General features: G+C 39.4%; 2 protein-coding genes across 5 annotated transcripts in view; one reads left to right on the plus strand and one right to left on the minus strand.

The window, feature by feature from the left end:
- Positions 1-8,032, plus strand: part of LOC122540375 (putative glutamate receptor) — a 38,182-nt gene extending 30,150 nt beyond the window's left edge. For both annotated transcript variants that reach the window (XM_043676015.2, XM_087980396.1), the window contains exon 11: positions 7,113-8,032. In XM_043676015.2, coding sequence (XP_043531950.1) covers positions 7,113-7,196 — 84 coding nt within the window. In that variant the 3' untranslated portion in view covers positions 7,197-8,032. The remainder of the gene's footprint in view (positions 1-7,112) is intronic.
- A 133-nt stretch (positions 8,033-8,165) lies between these two features.
- Positions 8,166-18,724, minus strand: part of pank4 (pantothenate kinase 4 (inactive)) — a 73,153-nt gene continuing 62,594 nt past the window's right edge. The window contains exons 17-20 of one of the 3 annotated variants that reach the window (XR_015753447.1): positions 17,340-17,440; positions 16,489-16,557; positions 14,017-14,293; positions 8,166-8,416 (exon numbers count right to left, since the gene is read on the minus strand). Coding sequence is in view for 2 of the 3 variants with exons in the window: in XM_087980394.1 (XP_087836520.1) it covers positions 14,080-14,293; positions 16,489-16,557; positions 17,340-17,440 (384 nt within the window). In the remaining variant the exon portion in view is untranslated. Of the gene's footprint in view, positions 8,417-8,508; positions 14,294-16,488; positions 16,558-17,339; positions 17,441-18,724 lie in introns of those variants that run through there. The other 2 variants (XM_087980394.1, XM_087980395.1) reach the window with 2 other exon arrangements.

Genomic DNA, 18,724 nt, shown 5'->3' on the forward strand with positions numbered 1-18,724 from the left:
AGGGGAGTGGGTTGCTGTTCAGAGGGTCGGTGTGGACTTGTTGGGCCGAAGGGCCTGTTTCCACACTAAGTAATCTAATCTAAAAAAAACATGCACACTGTTCCTTATACACACTGCACATGTTGCACAATCTTACACGGTCCCAGCTTCTCACACATTCTGATAAGTATACATTGTACATACATCCCAACCTTACATTGATACTCACACTCACACCTGTGCACCATTTTCTCCCATACAGTCTATTGTCCATAATATAAATACAGGAAGGTAACAATTGGACTGACAATAGCAATGCATTGCCTCATGGTTCATGTATCCAAACCCATTGACTAACTTTGGAGTTGGAGAGCACACAAGGAAAACTGTTTTGTGGTACTGAGATCATAACTTGGTATTACTCAATGGAGTGAACCAGCCTGTTACGTAAGGGGGTGGGGGGGGAGCGGCTGTGAAGGAGAGAGTCAAGACAAACAGTGTCTTTACCATTCACCCACACTTTCCTCCCTTCCTCCCCCCATTTGTGGCTGCACCAAATTTGAAGCCAAAATCCTTCGAATATACATGCATGAATTTGAACAGCGCATAGAATGCGTGTACGTGGTGTCAATTCATAAGGCCTTTATAAACTGTCACGTTGTGGAATTTGTATTTTTTTAAATTCTTCATGGAATATAGGCATTACTGCTTAGGCCAGCAATTGCCTATTGCCCCTCCCTAATTGCCCTGAAGCATGTTATAGTGAGCTTCCTTCTTGAATTGTACAGCCTTTGGGATGCAGAAGTACCAATGATAGGATTTATGTTCGAGGATTTTGACCCAGCAGCAGTGAAAGGAAGGCAATATAGTTCCAAGTCAGAATGGTGTTTGTGCCTTGCATAGGTGATATTCTCATGCATCTGATGGCTTTAGTCTTTTAGGTTGCAGAGGTAAAGTATTAGGAAGGTATTGTCAAAAGAGGCTTGGTATATGACTGCAATGCCTCTTATAGATGGTACTCACTGCTACTACTATGCATTAGTGGTGAAAGGAGAAAATGGTAAAGATGGTGGGTGAAGTGTCAATCAATGGGGCTTTATATTGGATAGTGTTGAGCTTCTTGAGTGTAGATGGAGCTGCAATATGCAAACAAGCGGACAATATTCCATCACACTCCAGATTTGTCCATTACATGGTCAACAATCTTTGGGGAGACAAGTAGACTGCAGGCTTCCTCATGTCTGATCTGCTCTTTGAGCCACAATATGGCTATAGCTGGTCAACGGTAACCTCCAGGATATTGATAGTGGAGATTTGGTAACAGTAATGCCAGTGAATGTTTTAGACAATGGTTAACTTCTCTGTTTTGGCACTGGTTATTCCTTGTCACTTGTTTGGCACAAATGTTACTTGCCACTTATCAGCCTAAGCCTGGATGCTAGCCTGGTAATGCAGCGTATAATCAGTCACCTTCCTTTGTGCTAAGTAGAACTTCAAACAATGGAATGTTCCCCCTCTATTTCCATTGCCGGTAGTTTTGCTTGGGCTTCTTGATGCTGCACTCAGTTAATATGTCAAGGGCAGTCATTCTCATTTCAGTCATTCTTACCTCACTTGTACAGGTCAGCTCTTTGGTCAATGTTTAGACCAAGGCTGTAACAATGGTCCTGGTGGAACACAAACTAAGCATCAGTGAACACCTTATTCCTTTCCAAATGCTACTTCATAGCACCCTTCCATCACTTTGCTTAAAACCAAGACTAGCCAGATATGGTGGTAATTGGAAAGGTTGGATTAAACATAGATAGGTGAAGGGATCAGATAGTGCTGAGAAAGCAGGGAGACTGTAGAAGGATTTGGAGAGGCTAGGAGAGTGGGCAAAGAAGTGGCAGATGGAATACAATGTAGGAAAGTATGAAGTTATGCTCTTTGGTAGGAAGAATAGAACATAGACTATTTTCTAAATGGGGAAGGCTTTGGAAACCTGAAGCATAAAGAGACTTAGAAGTTGTAGTTTAGGATTCTCTTAATATTAAGATGCAGTTCAACTGGCAAGTAGGAACACAAATGCAATGTTAGCATTCATTTCAAGAAGATTAGGATACAAGAGCAGAAACGTAATGCTGAGACTGAATCAGACTATATTTGGAATATTGTGAGCAGTTTTGGACCTCGCACCCAAGGAAGAATGTGCTGGCATTGGAGGGGATCCAGAGGAGGTTTGCAAGAATGATTTCAAGGATGAAGGTTGTGTCATATGAGGAGTGGTTGAGGACTCTGGGTTGGTATTCAATGGAATTTAGAAGGATGAGGGGGATCACATTGAAACTGACAGAATACTGAGAGGCCTTAAGAGTCTGGATATGGAGAAAATCTTTCTACCTCATAGGAGAGACTAGAAACCGAGGGCACTGTTTCAGAATGAATAGGTAACCCTTTAAAACTGAGATGAGTAGGAATTTCTTCAACCAGAGGATAGAGAAACTGTGGAAGGCTGAGAAGGCCAAGTCATCAAATATAGTTATGATAAAGATAGATAGTTTCTTGGTTGGTAGGGTTACAGGGAGAAGGCAGAAAAACAGGGGTGAGAAATAAATATATCAGTCATGACCAAATAGTGGAACAAACTTAATTGGCTGAATGACCTAATTCTGCTCCTATAGCTTACCTTATGCATTTGTCCTTATTCTTGTGGACAGGGCAAATCTAGGCAGTTCTCCACAATATTGAGTAGATGCCAGTTATACTGAAACAACTAAACTACAGATGTGGCAAATTCTGGAGAACATCTTCTGTATTGTTGCCAGAATGTTGTCAGAGACCATAACTTCTACAGTATCCAATGCCTTCAGCATTTCTTGAACATGGAGTGAACCAAATAGGCTGTAGGGGGATATGCAAGATACTGGAACCCTCAAGAGGAAGTCAAACCAGATCACCTTAGGAAGCATAGGATGGGGAAGGAGACTGCAGGGGATGGGCACATTAGAAATATGGAGCTTATTCAAGGAAAAGCTCCTGAGTGTCCTAGATAAGTATGTACCTGTCAGGCAGGGAGGAAGCTGCAGAGCGCAGGAGCAATGGTTTACGAAGGAAGTGGAATCTCTGGTCAAGAGGAAGAAGGCGGCTTATGTTAGGATGAGATGTGAAGGCTCAGTTAGGATGCTTGAGGGTTACAAGGTAGCCAGAAAAGACCTAAAGAGAGAGCTCAGAAGAGCCAGGAGGAGACATGAGAAGTTGTCGGCGGATAGGGGATCAGGGTAAACCTTCAGGCTTTCTACAGCTATTTAAGGAATAAAAGAATGACAAGAGTAAGATTAGGGCCAATCAAGGATAGTTGTGGAAAGTTGTGTGTGGAGTCAGAGGAGATAGGGGAAGCACTAAATGAATATTTTTTGACAACATTCACTCTAGAAAATGACAATGTTGTCGAGGTGAATACGGAGATATATGCAACTAGACTAGGTGGGATTGAGGTTCACAAGGAAGAAATATTAGAAATCCTGCAGAGTGTGAAAATAGATAAGTCCCCTGGGCCGGATGGGATTTATCCTAGGATCCTCTGGGAAGCCAGGGAGGACATTGCCGAGCCTTTGGCATTGATCTTTAAATCATCATTGTCTACAGAAATAGTGCCAGAAGACTGGAGGATAGAAAATGTGGTTTTCCTGTTCAAGAAGGGGGGTAGAGACAACCCTGGAAATTATAGACCAGTGAGCTTTACTTCAGTTGTTGGTAAAGTGCTGGAAAAGGTTCTAAGAGATAGGATTTATAATCATCTAGAAATGAATAATTTGATTAGGGATAGTCAGCACGGTTTTGTGAAGGGTAGGTCGTGCCTCACAAACTTCATTGAGTTCTTTGAGAAGGTGACCAAACAGGTAGATGAGAGTAAACCGGTTGATGTGATGTATGTGGATTTCAGCAAGGCGTTCGATAAGGTTCCCCACAGTAGGCTACTGTAAAAAATGCAGAGGAATGGGATTGCGGGAGATATAGCAGTTTGGATCAGTAATTGGCTTGCTGAAAGAAGACAAAGGGTGGTGGTTGATGGAAAATGTTCATCCTGGAGTCCAGTCCAGTTAATAGTGGTGTATCGCAAGGGTCGGTGTTGGGTCCACTGCTGTTCATCATTTTTATAAACGACCTGGATGTGGGCGTAGAAGGGTGGGTTAGTAAATTTGCAGATGACACTAAGGTCAGTGGAGTTGTGGATAGTGACAAAGGATGTTGTAGGTTACAGCGAGATTAGCTGCAGAGCTGGACTGAGACGTGGCAAATGGAGTTTAATGCGGACAAGTGTGAGGTGATTCACTTTGGTTGGAGTAACCGGAATGCAAAGTAATAGTAAGATTCCTGGTAGTGTAGATGAGCAGAGAGATCTCAGTGTCCAGGTACACAGATCCTTGAAAGTTGCCACCCAGGTTGACAGAGTTGTTAAGAAGGCATACAGTGTGTTAGCTTTTATTAATAGAAGGATCGAGTTCCGGAACCATGAGGTAATGAGATAGCGATGTCCTTGAACCGAGTTGAGTTTTTTGTTTTGAAGATAGGAGTACACTGTTTTTCTCTTGTTCCACTATTCTACATATTTCAATATAAATTTAATGCGGTATTCTTGGGAAAAGAAAACCTTTGTCACTAGCCAAGTGGCTTGGTGAATTGTAACAACCAGTTTTGAGCAAGTTTCCCACATACTTGAATGCTTCCTTCACATTTGCCAAGACATACATAATTTGCATATCAATAGAAATGTTTTGCCCATGTGCTCATCTGACAAACTTATTTTCACTGCTCAACTTATGCTTTTAGATTTGCTTTATTGAAACTTCATAAATAGGACCTGAACCATGTGTTTGTTGCAAACTTGATGCCAAAATGGAACACATCAAAGCCAACTTGTGGGATAATGACTACCTTGATCAGATCATTTCTCTCAGTACATCATGCAAACTCACAATGTTGCAGCTGTACTATGTGAGAATAAGTGAACACTGGTGTAACCAACAAGACTACATCATCAGCAAGTTGCTCAAGGAACATCTGCTCAGAGTTGATGAACTGAAGTCTGATGCCACACACAGAGTACTGTGTATTATTTTGGTACATAAGAAAGCATGTCATTACATCAAGCTGATTCCTGGATGAAGGGGTTAGCTTATCAAGAACAGCTACCAGGTTAGGCCTTTGTTCATTAGTTTTTCAAAGATTGAAGAGTGATCTCATACAAAATTCTAAGAGGACTTGACAAGATAGATTTTGAGAAGATATTTCCACTAATGGGGGAATCCAAACAAGGGGACCTATTTACAGAATAAGGGGATGCAAACAAATTTCTTTTCCCAAAGGGTTAGTGAATGTATGGAAATCTCTACCCCGGAGAGATAGAGAAGCTAGATCACTGAAAATGAGATGGCACAGTGGTTAGCATTGCTGCCTCACAGCGCCAGCGACCTGGGATTGAATCCACCCTTGGGTGATAGTGCAAACTCCGCACTTTCTCCCCATGTCTGCATGGGGTTTCCTCCTACAGTCCAAAGAATTGTAGGCTAGGTGTATTAGCCACTGCAGTTGTAGAGATACGAAGGGTCTGGGTGGGTTGGTGTGACTTGTTGGATCAAATGGCCTGCTTCCCCACTGTAGGAGTTCACATAAAGTATCTAAAGAGGAGGTAGATAGATTTTTGAAATCTGAGTTCTCAAGATCATGCTAAAGAGTTGAGCAGGCCTGAGAGACCAATAACTTATCCTATTTCTTATGTAAAGTATACACAATGGAAAAAGAGGGGGGAAAAAATTAGATTTTTCTCACTGAAAAAGTTTTTAAAAACTCTTTTGATCATTAACTCTTACAGTTCCAGAAAGCACAAAGGATAAGGTTTGAGATGTTCAGATATTATTGGCTTGACATTCTGGCACATATAAATGAGGTTCATCAAATTAAGACAATTGTTTCAGGATTTTGATAGACACAGTTCCTTGCGGAACACAGTATTGAAAAGCCAATCAGGATTGATGACAAAGATTTTTTCAGAAACAGTATAACTGAGATTCAGCAGACTGGTCACCAACTACTCAAGTAAATTCAAAACAAAGCACAGCAACCTGACAGTTATAAACCGGACAGGGATCATTAGTAAACAAGCATTCATCAGAAACGTAACTGCAAGAAGCAAATCCAAAATCTTTCAAAATCAAGTCCATAAAAATTATTAAATATGAAGTCATCATAAGCACTTGCTGCTTCAAATGTTGGCATGCAATTAGTCCCGTGCTGTCGCTGTACTAGGTTGATATCTCATTTTTAGGTTTGCCTGGTACTGCACTCAGCAAACCCTTTTGCAGTCTCCTTTGAATCGGGGTTAATCTACCCGGGTGGAAATGATAGACTCAGGATATACAGAGCCTTGAGATTATGGATCAATTAACTTCTGCTGTTGATGGCCCACAGCACTCGTGGATGCCCAATTTTGAGTTGCTAGATCAGTTTGAAGTCTGCATGGTGGTAGGCTACACAACACAATGGTCTCCACAATGACTGTGCAGTGATCATAGACAGATGCATCTGCTATGGATGGATTGGTGAGAATGACTTCAACGAATTAATTCTCCAGGTCTGTATTCTTCATCATTCAGTTTCACTTTGAATAATAAGGTTTCATGATGACTTTCATCCACAGTATGGCTTGTGTGTGTGTGTGTGTGTGGGGGGGGGAGGCGGCTCACTGGTCCTTTCTTACAACTGAACTGACAATTCTTCCAAGACTAATCATTCTCCGGGGTCAACAAAAATTCTAACACGTTGTAAAAGAAGGGTGGTAAATGTCATTGCCCACCAAAAAAAGGAATTGTACGTGAGGTGAAAGTTCTGATCTTAATTTTAGACCGGATTCACATCTGAAAAAGCCACCTTCTTAAAACGGCAATCCCACTTTGAGATACCACAACAATAACTGTTGTAAGTAGCTTTTTTTTTTAAAGTTATATAGTAAATGATATGTGGTTCATAGTTTGAAGTTAAAGCAGGTGGTGGTCTCTGACTTGAAGTGATGTGGTTGACAAAATCGGAAAAGGCTTTATCAGAGTTGACTCAATCATAATTAATGATTCCATGCATTTGTTCTTTATTTACAGAAATCCTGTTGCAGCATCTTCACTGAAGAACTTAGCCTTCGGTTTAAAGGGAGAAGTGATGCCAGTAAAAAGACCAAGGCCTGACTTAATGAAGATGTCTGTTCACTCTGATGATCCAAGCTAACCCACTTCAATCCTTCTTCTAATGCAAGTTATAAGTTGAATCAAACAACTGCTAACCTAGAAAACTGTAGCACATATCTAAACAACCAACCTCGAAAAAGACTTAATTATTTTATGTAACTAGAAATTGGTAATTAAAAAGTTAAAATGCATTGTAAAAACAGGCTTTGGAAATGATGTTAGACAATGCAGAAATAAACTGCAACAGTACATGTCAGAAGTAGGAAATGTTTTCAAACCAATTAATTGCAAACAGACCAGGCTGGATTGAGCCATACTCCACAAGATCTGAATCTGACTATCCCAGTGGGCCAGCCAATTCCAAGAATTTATCATCTCTACCGGTGTTGGTTTTCAAAACCTTAGCCTGACTGTACAACGTGAGGGGCAATTTTAATCCAGTTCTTGGATAAGTCTATAGTACAAAGCTTACACTAACTTTGCACAAAAAGACAAAAACAATCTGAATGGCCAAAAAAAGGGTTGCTCTCAAATATTGGAAGTACTAGTTCAACAAGGGGAAATTTGAGGTTAAGTGTAAGCACATTGTTTTATTTGACTGCACAATCCTCAACATTTATATTTTGTGCCTGACCTGGGGAACACAATGTTTAAAATAGGACAGTACTTTATTCTCCAGCACCCCGCAATTTAAAGAATTTTTTGATTTATTTTAAAACTTGCATGGCTTTATTTGTCACGCTACTTTATCTATTATTTACGCAATATTCAGTAAAAGCTTCATGTCATGTCAGTGTTGATTTAGACTGTTATCTTAATAAAATATTGTATACATACACTTGTACTAAGTACTTTTTTGTTAAGGTTAACATTTAACTCATGGCCATTTTACTTGTAACTTTGCTCTCAAGACTGACGATCTTACTTTAAAAAATTACATATTTATAATAAGAAGGTTTATAACCTTAACTTAAAATGGTTGTTCATTTCCAGGGTTAGCAGGATAGAAACCAGCACACAAAGACTACTACCCTTCCCTCAGTAGCCAAGAGTTTGAAGTGAGAGCAAGTTTAGGATAGATAAATAGATAAGACAAATAATAAACTGTACTAAAGCGAACATGAAATTTCAAACCAATTCCTAACTATGTCTACAGTACAGTGATAACTTATGCATTACAATATATATACTTACCACTTCATTTAAAACTGGGAGATCTCCTGGAAGTAAAGAACCAGATAAAAATACAGATCATCAACACATTTGGCATACTTTTCAAATTAAGATTAGTCAAAAATCACAGAACAAAATACTCCTTCCAAAATAATCTATATTTAATCTATTGACATGGTTTTATGTAATTGAGCACATAAAATACAGCAAAGATTTTCCCTTTTTAAATCCATTCCTTAGTTCAAGTGGTCTCCCACATCATGTCATGCTGTTTGAGCAGTGTGACCCAGGTCAATCCAAGATAGCTTTGACCATTTTTATTTTTGCCTTGTATTACAGTCAAACTGTACAAAATCCTCTATTTTAAATTGGCATTCATCATTCCAAACCAGAATCTAACCTATTTGATAGCACTAGCCTGAGATTGGAAATGTGACCTGAGTATGAGATTCAGTCATTGACTTTAGAGGTTAACTGCATATTGCTGTATGTTACCTGTCACCCTGTCTACATTACTGCTGCAAGATATCCAAATTCTTCCCTCTGAAAATTTAAATGCACAGCATTTGCACGTTATTTACTCATTCCTTGCAAATTAATTCATCAGCTCATCAAAAAAATGACTTAATTACAATACATGATGCAACTTATAAACAGAGGATCTGGAAAGCATTGTGGAGCAATATTGCTGCGTATTTCACTGCCAGATCACGTTATCCCATCAACTTGCACACCTTCTTGGTGGTTTTAATCATTTTTAACTGCCAGCACAATAGGACTTGAGATGCACTGTCGCGCACCCAAGGAGCATGACTCAATCAGCAGCTGTGAATGGCTGCAGGTTGCTCAGCACTGAATAAAAACCAAAAGACTGCAGATGCTGGAAATCAGAAACAAAAACAGAAATTGCTGGAAAAATTCATCAGATCTAGAAACATCCGTGGACAAAAATCAGAGTTAACATTTCAGGTTGAGTGACCCGAAACGTTAACTTGGATTTCTCTCCACAGATGCTGTGAGACTTGCTGAATTTTTTCAGCAATCTCTGTTCTAGTTGCTCAGCTGAAATTTGGAGAGGCCATCAAACTTTCAATTAACACTGTAAATTTACAAGTGCCACCTCTCTCCACGCCACCACAAGAAGTTATTCCCTTTCAAATTTTTCTTTTTTTTCTGTAAATCTACACTCCAACATAAAAGATGATTTTCAAAATGGGAAGAGGGTGGAGCAAAGGTAGTGAAATGACTGCATTTTCTTACTCAAGATGAACTGCTCAGTAAAACTTGTTCCGAGCCACATAACACTGATTAAATTTTTTATGACGTGTCAAAGTTAAACAGTGTATAAAACAGATTCAAGCCATTTACGCATAAAGTGAAATTTATATCTACATGGCTAGGCTGGGACTTTTAACTCACTAATCAAATATAAATTAAATTCATGAATGATTACAATCAAATTATTTAACATCTTCTTCTGGCGCACTGATAGTGTTGTTACCCCTGGATTGCGAAGCCTAAATTCAAGACCCATTTGCTCTAGAGGTTGATTAGAAAAAGGGGAGTTTAAATAAAAATGCATTTCAATTTTTCATCGTAAGTGCCTGCTTTTGCTCAATGGGTAGCTCTCATCCATGACTCAGGTTATTAGTTTGAAACCCTTTATGGACTTTGACAGTGAAATGCTGCACTACTGGAGGTAGTTCAGCATCAGATATTAATCTAAGATCCTAACTGCCTGCTCAAGTATTAGTTATATATCCCCTGGCACTACTCAGAAGGAAGTTCTCCTAATTCCTACTCAACATTCCTTTCTCCAACTCTACCAGTCACTCAACCAGTTGCTGTTTATGGGACTGTACTGAAAGAAAATTGGCAGTTGTTTAGTTGATTTCTTTTAAAGCACTTTGGCAGATCCTTGTATAACTATAACGCTTTTCTTTTCTCTAAATAGCCTTTCAAAACAACGAGAAAGATCTTTAAGCCCATCTTTATTCATCCAGCCAGAAAGGTTCCCCTGCCCCAACTCTTGGAACCTGACAGCTGCTTAAATGATTTATGTACACCTTACCGTACCCACTAACCATTTTTAGTGTGAAGAACTTCTTGATGTTCATGCTAATGTTACCTAGTACCAGCTTGATCTATCCTACTGTCACTGTTTAATTTGAAGGAGTGCTGCCAACGCATCTTTTACTAGCTTGTTAAAGACTTACTCAAACTCACACCACATCCTGAAGACAGCTGCCTGGCACAACAAAGACGATACAAAGCAATCAAATTGGGGCTAGTGTTTCTCTAAGCTGCATGCATGCACCAACCTCACAGTAAACATCAGTGTAAACTGTAACAGTGGCCTTGCAAAACATTCATCATACATTAGAGCAAACAGATCATGCAAAACAAAAAGAATTGCGGGGATTGTTAGAAACAATGAATATTGATACCAGTGTGTCAACCGATGAATTGGAGTGGATCAGGATTTACAATTGGATTTCACAAGTTTCTAAACTCATGTTTGAAACTACAGGAAATAAGTGTCCCAAGGACAGCAGGACTGTTTTGCTGGCTAAGTGGAGGATAATTAAATAATTAATAATGTGCATAAAATCAACCCCTAGACAGTGCAGCCTCCAGGTAGGACCGACAGGGGTATTTTATTAACCTCTCATTTTGACCAGTGGTGGCGTTGTCACTAACTGCAGACAACAAGAATATCATGTGATTATCTTAGTGAGTCAAAATGCTGGTTCTGAATTTAAAAAGCATGATTAAAACCCCATTAAATTAATTTTTTCACTTAAAATCAAAACTTCTTGTGGTCTGATTGTGCCAGCTGATTATGACACAGCTACAGAAATCAGGAAAAGCCAGAGTTTGATCTGTTTAATGAATTGATCTCAGTTAGGGCAGCAATACAAGTCAAACAGTTGGTCACAGCTCCCCCAGGGACACAAGTCCAAGAAAGCCAGCTATGATTCCTACTTATGACTGCCACATGGCAACCCCATTAGAAAAATATTGGGGTGCTTAAATGTAAAACAAGAACAGGATCAAGCACTCTGCAGTATTTTCCAAGGCCAAACACTGTGGTGAAAGGAATTGTCTGGGCATATTCATGAGGTGCAGTCAATTGCTGAGATGCTACAGGTATATGGGCTCTGCAAGGCAGCCATTTTGAGTTCTCTGGAAAGATTTTAAAAATAGCAATAGTGAGAGAATTAATATTGCAAACCTATTCCATAATCATGATTCCTGAAGAAGGGCTTATGCCCGAAACGTCAATTCTCCTGCTCCTTGGATGCTGCCTGACCTGCTGCGCTTTTCCAGCAACACATTTTTCAGCTATTCCACAATCATGTCTTGGATATTAAAGCAATAGCGCTGGGAGGTGCTTCAAGCTTACATGATTACTAACACACCACTGTTATCACATAAGTTCCCACATTTGCAATAGAACATATGAAGTGGTTTCACTTCCTTTCACCCTGTGCTCCCAAGCTCTGTCTAGCTGACACTGCTTGTGCAATGCTGAAAGGATGGCAGAGCAGATTCATTAGTAACTTTCAAAATGGAATTGGAAAAATATTTGAAAAACATTCTGGGCTGCAGGGAAAATCCAGTAATATAGAACTAACTAGATTGATATTCTGAAGAGTTGGCAAAGAAGATCCCATTATACTTCAATCACAAAGATAAAATCATTCTGCCAAATGAGATATCCAACTAGCCATAAACAATTTCAATTAGAATACATTTTGGGAACAAATACTGCTTAAAATTTCTACTTCCAGTTAAATTAGCAGATTTTAAAACCATGGAGGCAGAAATAAAGCAGACTGAACATTCCTTAGAAAAGGATACACCAAATGAGGCTCTTAATGAAGGCCAATTCCTAAAAGGGCAAAAGTAAGTTCATGTGACTAATATAACTGATTGACAAAAAAGGATCTTAAGTGTTCAACTGGGTGGTGGAGACAGAACTCATTTTGGTCACAGCAGTTCAGAAAAATAGCATGATACACCCTTCAATTTTTATTTATGCTCTCCATCGTTCTTGACCAAACAAACTCAGAGGCATGGGGAATCAAGAACAGACCAGCCTCCAGGCATTATTTCTGTATAGTCATGATTTGTACGTAAGCTGAGACACCAAGAATCAGCATGCTCCTGTAACCTAGATCATTTTAAACTTGATCTCTTCAAATCATATCACCTGCCAATGGAAATAAAGCATGACTATTTACAAGACCATAACCACTCAACAATGGCATCAACCAGAACTCTTTTGATCCTTCACAGCTCCAATTCCTCCCTGTTAGCTCTTGGTATTAGCTCCTCTACCCCATCACCCAAAAGACCTGGGTACATTTGACTGAATTTACTCTGCATCATTTCCAATTGCCACAAGGTTTCCAAAAATTTGCAAAATTCTTGCAGGGTACTGCTTACTTTGAAATGTAAAAGTGGACAACATATAAATGTAATACTTGAAACCTGACAAGCCTTTCAGGACAGTACATTGCTAGCATCTTAAATCAAGAAAACTTCAAACAAAAGTGAAACCTCCAGGTCAATGGTCACTTCTGCAAAAATCAGGTGCTGGGCTCAACTAACATTTCAGTTCAAAACAAGTCTTCGTTTTAAAGCTTTGAGTCCCTGTCTTCAGAGATTTAAGTCGGCTGTTTCAAATCACAAATAGATTGTACCTGTCTTGATCTGGTACTCCAAGCCAGCAGGTTTGGGTTCAAGACAAACACCAAAGACATATACACAATATCCTAGTTGATACTCCCAATGTAGTACTGTAAGAGTTCTGCACTGTCTAAGATGCTTCCTTTTGGATGAGACATTAAATTGAAGACTATTTGCTATCTTAGATGGAAGTGAAAGATTTCATGGTGTTACCTCCAAGAAGCAGAGGAGAGTGTTCTGTGGTCTGATCAACATTGATCTCTCAACACTGAAAAAACATGCCATCTGGTCATTATCGCATTGTAATTTATTGGAGCTTGTTGTGTGTAAATTGGTTGATATGTTTTCCTAGTTTACCACAGTGATGACGTTTCAACAGTAGTTCACTGGTTATAGAATAACAGACCCGTACTCACCAGTACTGCACCCAGAGTGGTGCAGTGATAGATTTGCACTCCAATACTGTGCTAGTGACAGAACAACATCCACCACAACTGTATCCAGAGTGTGATACTGACAAAAAACTATACCTACCAATACAGCTTCAATTGCTCTTTTCAAACATGATTCAAGGTTTGAAGCACATTTGCAATTGTACTACCACCAAGGAGGTGCAGTGTTAAAATATCACTCATGCACCATTACACTTTATTGGCACCTAAAAGGAAACACCAGCATCTGCAGACACACTACCTTTAAGTAGATTTCTTCAAAGGGAACAGATAGCCAAAGAGATAACATTTCACCTGATTGTCTTGAGTGACCAAAAGCAAAATAATTGTTCGTTTCCACAAATACTGTGTCTATACAATAATTGTTTGTTTAAAACAAGGATATGGTTGCTGTACATATATAATATATATTATTGCTTCTGACACAAAAGCTTTGCTGATCCATATTGACATTTTTTGCAAATTCAATTATATAGTCACGGAAAAAAAAATACAATTACATTCCACAGGAGACATCTCAGTGCCAGTGCAATGTGAAGTCCTTCTTCATCAAGTCCTCCCAATCACTTTGGTGGCATCTCATATTTAAAAACGACGCTGAAAATTCTCCCACCAAGTCGTTCTGCCAACCAGGCATTCTTGATGACGGCAAGTTTGAGGCTTTCACAACGTAACGCAGCGTAATAGTTTGTATGAATAGCTCGACCCATGCCTTCAATTATCACCAGGTCAGTCTTCCTCTCCCAGACGACTGTTGCCAACCCTTTGTCCAGTCGACTGAGAGAAAGAGAAATATAAAAGATCAGTATTAATATTTATAATAATTCTAATCTTTGGGTGAAAGTGACAACAGTTCGGGATGTCAACTGGGTAAAGGCTCGTTCTCCATTATCCAGAATTTCCATATCAACATGCAGCAGAAATGGAGGGTAATTCCATCAAACCCATCTATGCTCATGCTATCAATGAAACAACATGACTTCACATCCCGTTAATCTTCAATCCCATTGTTAAAAATAACACACCAGGTTATAGTCCAACAGGTTTATTTGGAAGCACTAGCTTTCGAAGCGCTGCTCCTTCATCAGATGTAATCCCATTGTGGCATCATCAGCACTCTGAACTCCCTCCATTACACCATTTCACATAATACTTCAAACAACAGAGTTAACTAAATAATGTTTTCTGGATTTCTCTTTAAAGCAGTATTTTACACCAATTAAAATTTGCATCTAATGGTGCTACAAAGCTTTTGACCTCAGTCAGGTGTCGACTTAAATCAACAAGATTTCCACATCAGAGAATTTAAGCCTCCCTGTTTCTCTCATCTTTCAAAGCCTGCGCCCTATTATACCTTGCTTTGGGTGAAGAGTCAAGTTGCTTTTATCTGTATCACCTCCACAGTGCGCTTCTACTTTTTTGTGTTGTGCTAACTGCACCCGAATACAATATTTGGCATAATTTTGCCAGTTGTTTACTATCAGTGCAACTCAGTTGCTAATGCTCTTTCTAAAATGATAAGGTTGTAATTAAATCTCCACTCCTGGGCTTTGATACATCAATACAGAACTGCAAGTTAAATAGAAACCCTGTCTGTTTAGTTGGAGAATAAAGATCCCATTTGGTTTTTGAAAAGTCACAGGGTGTTCTCCCCATACCTAGACCAACATTCTTTGCTCAGTTGCTAACACAAAGACAGAATTACTGCTCAATTTCTCAACAGCTGACTGTGAACCTTTTTTGTGCAAAAAATTGGTACTTGCAGGGTTAATCTGCGTAACAAAAATATTAGGTGAAACACAGTGCAATATCCTGAAAACATTTAATACTACGCAAATGTTTTCTTACAGCATTTCCTAAGTACCACATATATATCCTTTAACTCTACTGCTCAGAATACAAATTTCACCGTCCTCTTAGCTTGGAGAACAATGATGCAAAAACAAATTGCTCTTAAAACCAATGTGTTTTATTATAACCACATACATCACTAAACATGAGAGACAGATCCATGCCCTGCAGCATTTCACTCTAATGTTATGTTTTTAAATTAAAGTCTAGGGCAAAAAAGTACTTGTTCAAACTTTTCACTCAACTGGACTTGTATGAAAATTAAAAATGCAAATTTCTGAAATATTATTTTTAAAATTCACTCAAGTTATGGGTCAGATATACACTCATGACTAACTCCATCAAGTTGAGTGTGTGTCAGATCTTTTTCCCTTGGGAAAAGACTGCAGAACTATTAAGGAGAGGACACAAACAAAAATAGTTCCCTCTTGTACCCCTCCCAATAGTTATTGGCCAAAGTGACAAAAATTTACTCAGCTCAAATGAGCATAAGCAGAACAGTAGAACGTTTTAAAAAGGGTAACAACTCCCCAATGATTCAGTTGCTACAGGCAACTTAGTCTCACAGACCAGAACGTCCCTGAATTCTTGCCAGACAGCTGACTTCAACTGCTACAGCAGTTTTGATCCTACAACTGGAATGGCAGTTCTGGATTATTATGAAGGAAAAATAAATAAGCCTGTGTTCGGTTCCTAATTATGCATTCAATTGTGTGTGTGGGACACACACTGAGACAAAATAGAGAAACAGGATCAAGCAACTGAGAAAGTAGGAGAAGGAAAGCACAAGTTTGAACGTTAGAGAGAGAGAAAACAAGGCCCGCATTGGCACAGTAATGATGAAAAGATGGCACTAGGAACTGTACCAGAGCAAGAATCAAAGTCACAGAACAAGGTCCATTGCCTATCGTTTCACAGCATAATTATAATTAAATATTGACAAAGCAGCTCACCTCCGTAAAAACAAACAGGCACTAAATTTATTTTTGGGGTGGGGTTGCAGTGGTGACTGAACCCTTATTAGGTAGTATGATTAAGGAGGCATTTGAAAGACACACTGGGAAAGACAAACAATTATCAATTAAACAAGGTCTATTTAATAAAAAAATAAAGAAAATTACCTCAGATCTAGACAAGGCGAACTTGAGCCACTCTGAACCAATAACAATTTATCTTCCTCTAAAGCTTTCCTGCAAGAAGGAACAGGAACACAGTTAACCACAGTTGCCAGCTCAAACATTACAACAGCCACACAGCAATTAGTTAAAGGGCCAAGGATAGTCCATAACAGCAATAAATACCCTAAAGTCACAGATATCACATTACTGCAGGGGTGCTCTCACTTAACTTCAGCAAAAATCTGAAGGAATAGTGTAAAAAGCCTTTTTTATCAAGTGTGCAAGTGTTTTATCTTACACTGGTAAAGTATGGCAGAGATTCCACCTTACTGTTTAAATCTCACCACAATGACTGAAAGCAAATTTTGTTAGTTCTGCTCCTGTCCCTTTACTGGGGTACAATTCTAGATCCATCTAGAACCTGGACTTAACCAGGTGTAAGCCTGGATGACATTCGCCTCAAGGGGCAATTCAGTGGTGGAGATGGCGCCTAGTCTTGTCCTCATTTTCTAAGCAAAGGTCAACCAACCAATTTACTGGAATCTTCATACTTTAGACGATGTGACCAACAAATCGTGCTTACCAGCTTCTCTCCATCCCAGGATACACATAATCAAATGCCTTTGAAAGAGGCCATTTGGCCCACCATGCCTGGATCAGCTCTTTGAGAGAGACATCTTAATTAGTCCCACTTTAGTTTAATAGCACAGCAAATTCCTCCAAATGTTATAAAATAAAATGAAAAGATAAAGTCTCTTTTTTAAAATTAGTACTCCTCCAGCCAGAAGTAATATTTGGAATTGTATTGAAAGTAAAGGCAGGACTAGTGAATGCAATTCTTTTACACTGCGCACCTGATGACTGAATCCATCGCTGCAATCCTCTCTGTAACTATTGCCAACTCACTGCAGGTAACATCATTTAATGCTGGTCCTGAGTTACTGGCTAAAATGACCTGCATTTGAAGACAATTGTGTCAGGCAAGCTTGGAGTGAAATCACAGACAGATCTACTGAAATAGAATTTAGACATGTCTTGCAAAAGCCATGGAAGCAAAGCAAGACTCAAAAGCTTCTGCTATCACATCAAATATTTACAGTGATGATCCAGCAACTGTGGAGTGTTACCCCAAATATACAGCTGCTGACTGGAAACTGCCCGTAAAAAGGTTTTTGACTACACTTGGCATTTGGAATGGAGAAGGGAATGAGATCAGACAGCCTCGAAAGGTAATAAGCAGCAAAACAGCAATCACAACAAAGTAAAATAGCAACAGGTAAGCCTAGAGTAAGGTCTTTGACACAGGCACCTCCAACTTAAAAGATGGTCAACATATCACAAAAGGAAGGAGCAAATTACTGTAGATGCTGGAATCTGTACTAAAAACAAACGATGCTGGAAATCCCAGCAGGCCAGGCAGCATCCGGAGATAGAGCAAGCTAATGTTTCGAGTGTAGATGTCTCTTCATCAGAGCTGAAGTGAAATGTGAAGGAGCAGCTTTTATGCAATTCACTTCATACATTATTGATTTGGATGAAGGAACCGAGGGTATTCTAGCTAAGTTCACAGACAATACAAAGATAGTGAGAGGGACAGGGAGGCTGTAGAAGGATTTGGACAGGGTAGGAGAGTGGGCAAAGAAGTGGCAGATGGAGCACAATGGGGGAAGTGTGAAGTCATACACTTTGTTAGGAAGAATAGAGGCATGGACTAGTTTCTAAATGAGGAGAAAATTCAGAAGTCTTAAGTGCAAAGAGACTTGGGGGTTCTAGTCCAGGATTCTCTCAAGGTAAACTTGGAGAATGAGTCAGTAGTTAGGAAGGCAAATGCAATTGAGAGAGTTGAATATAAAAGTAGGGATGTACTTCTGAGGCTCTCGAATGCTCTGGTCAAATTGCATTTGGAGTATTGTGCACAGTTTTGGGCCCCATGTCTCCTGAAGGGCTTATGCCCAAAACATCGATTCTCCTGCTCCTTGGATGCTGCCTGATCTGCTGCGCTTTTCCAGCAACACATTTTCACCCCATATCTCAGGAAGGATGTACTGGCCTTAGCATGTGTTCAGGGGAGATTCACAAGAATGGTCCCAGGAATGAAAAGCTTAATATATAAGAAATGTTTGAGGACTGTTGGTCTATACTCTATGGAGTTTAGGAAGATGAGGGGGGGGGATTTAATTGAAACTTGCAGAATACTGAATGACCAGGACAGATAGATGTTGGGAAGAGGGAAGATGTT

The sequence above is a fragment of the Chiloscyllium plagiosum genome, unplaced genomic scaffold, assembly GCF_037043375.1.
Source record: "Chiloscyllium plagiosum isolate Xiang-an unplaced genomic scaffold, Cpla_swu_hap1 HiC_scaffold_37, whole genome shotgun sequence".
NCBI lineage: Eukaryota > Metazoa > Chordata > Chondrichthyes > Orectolobiformes > Hemiscylliidae > Chiloscyllium > Chiloscyllium plagiosum.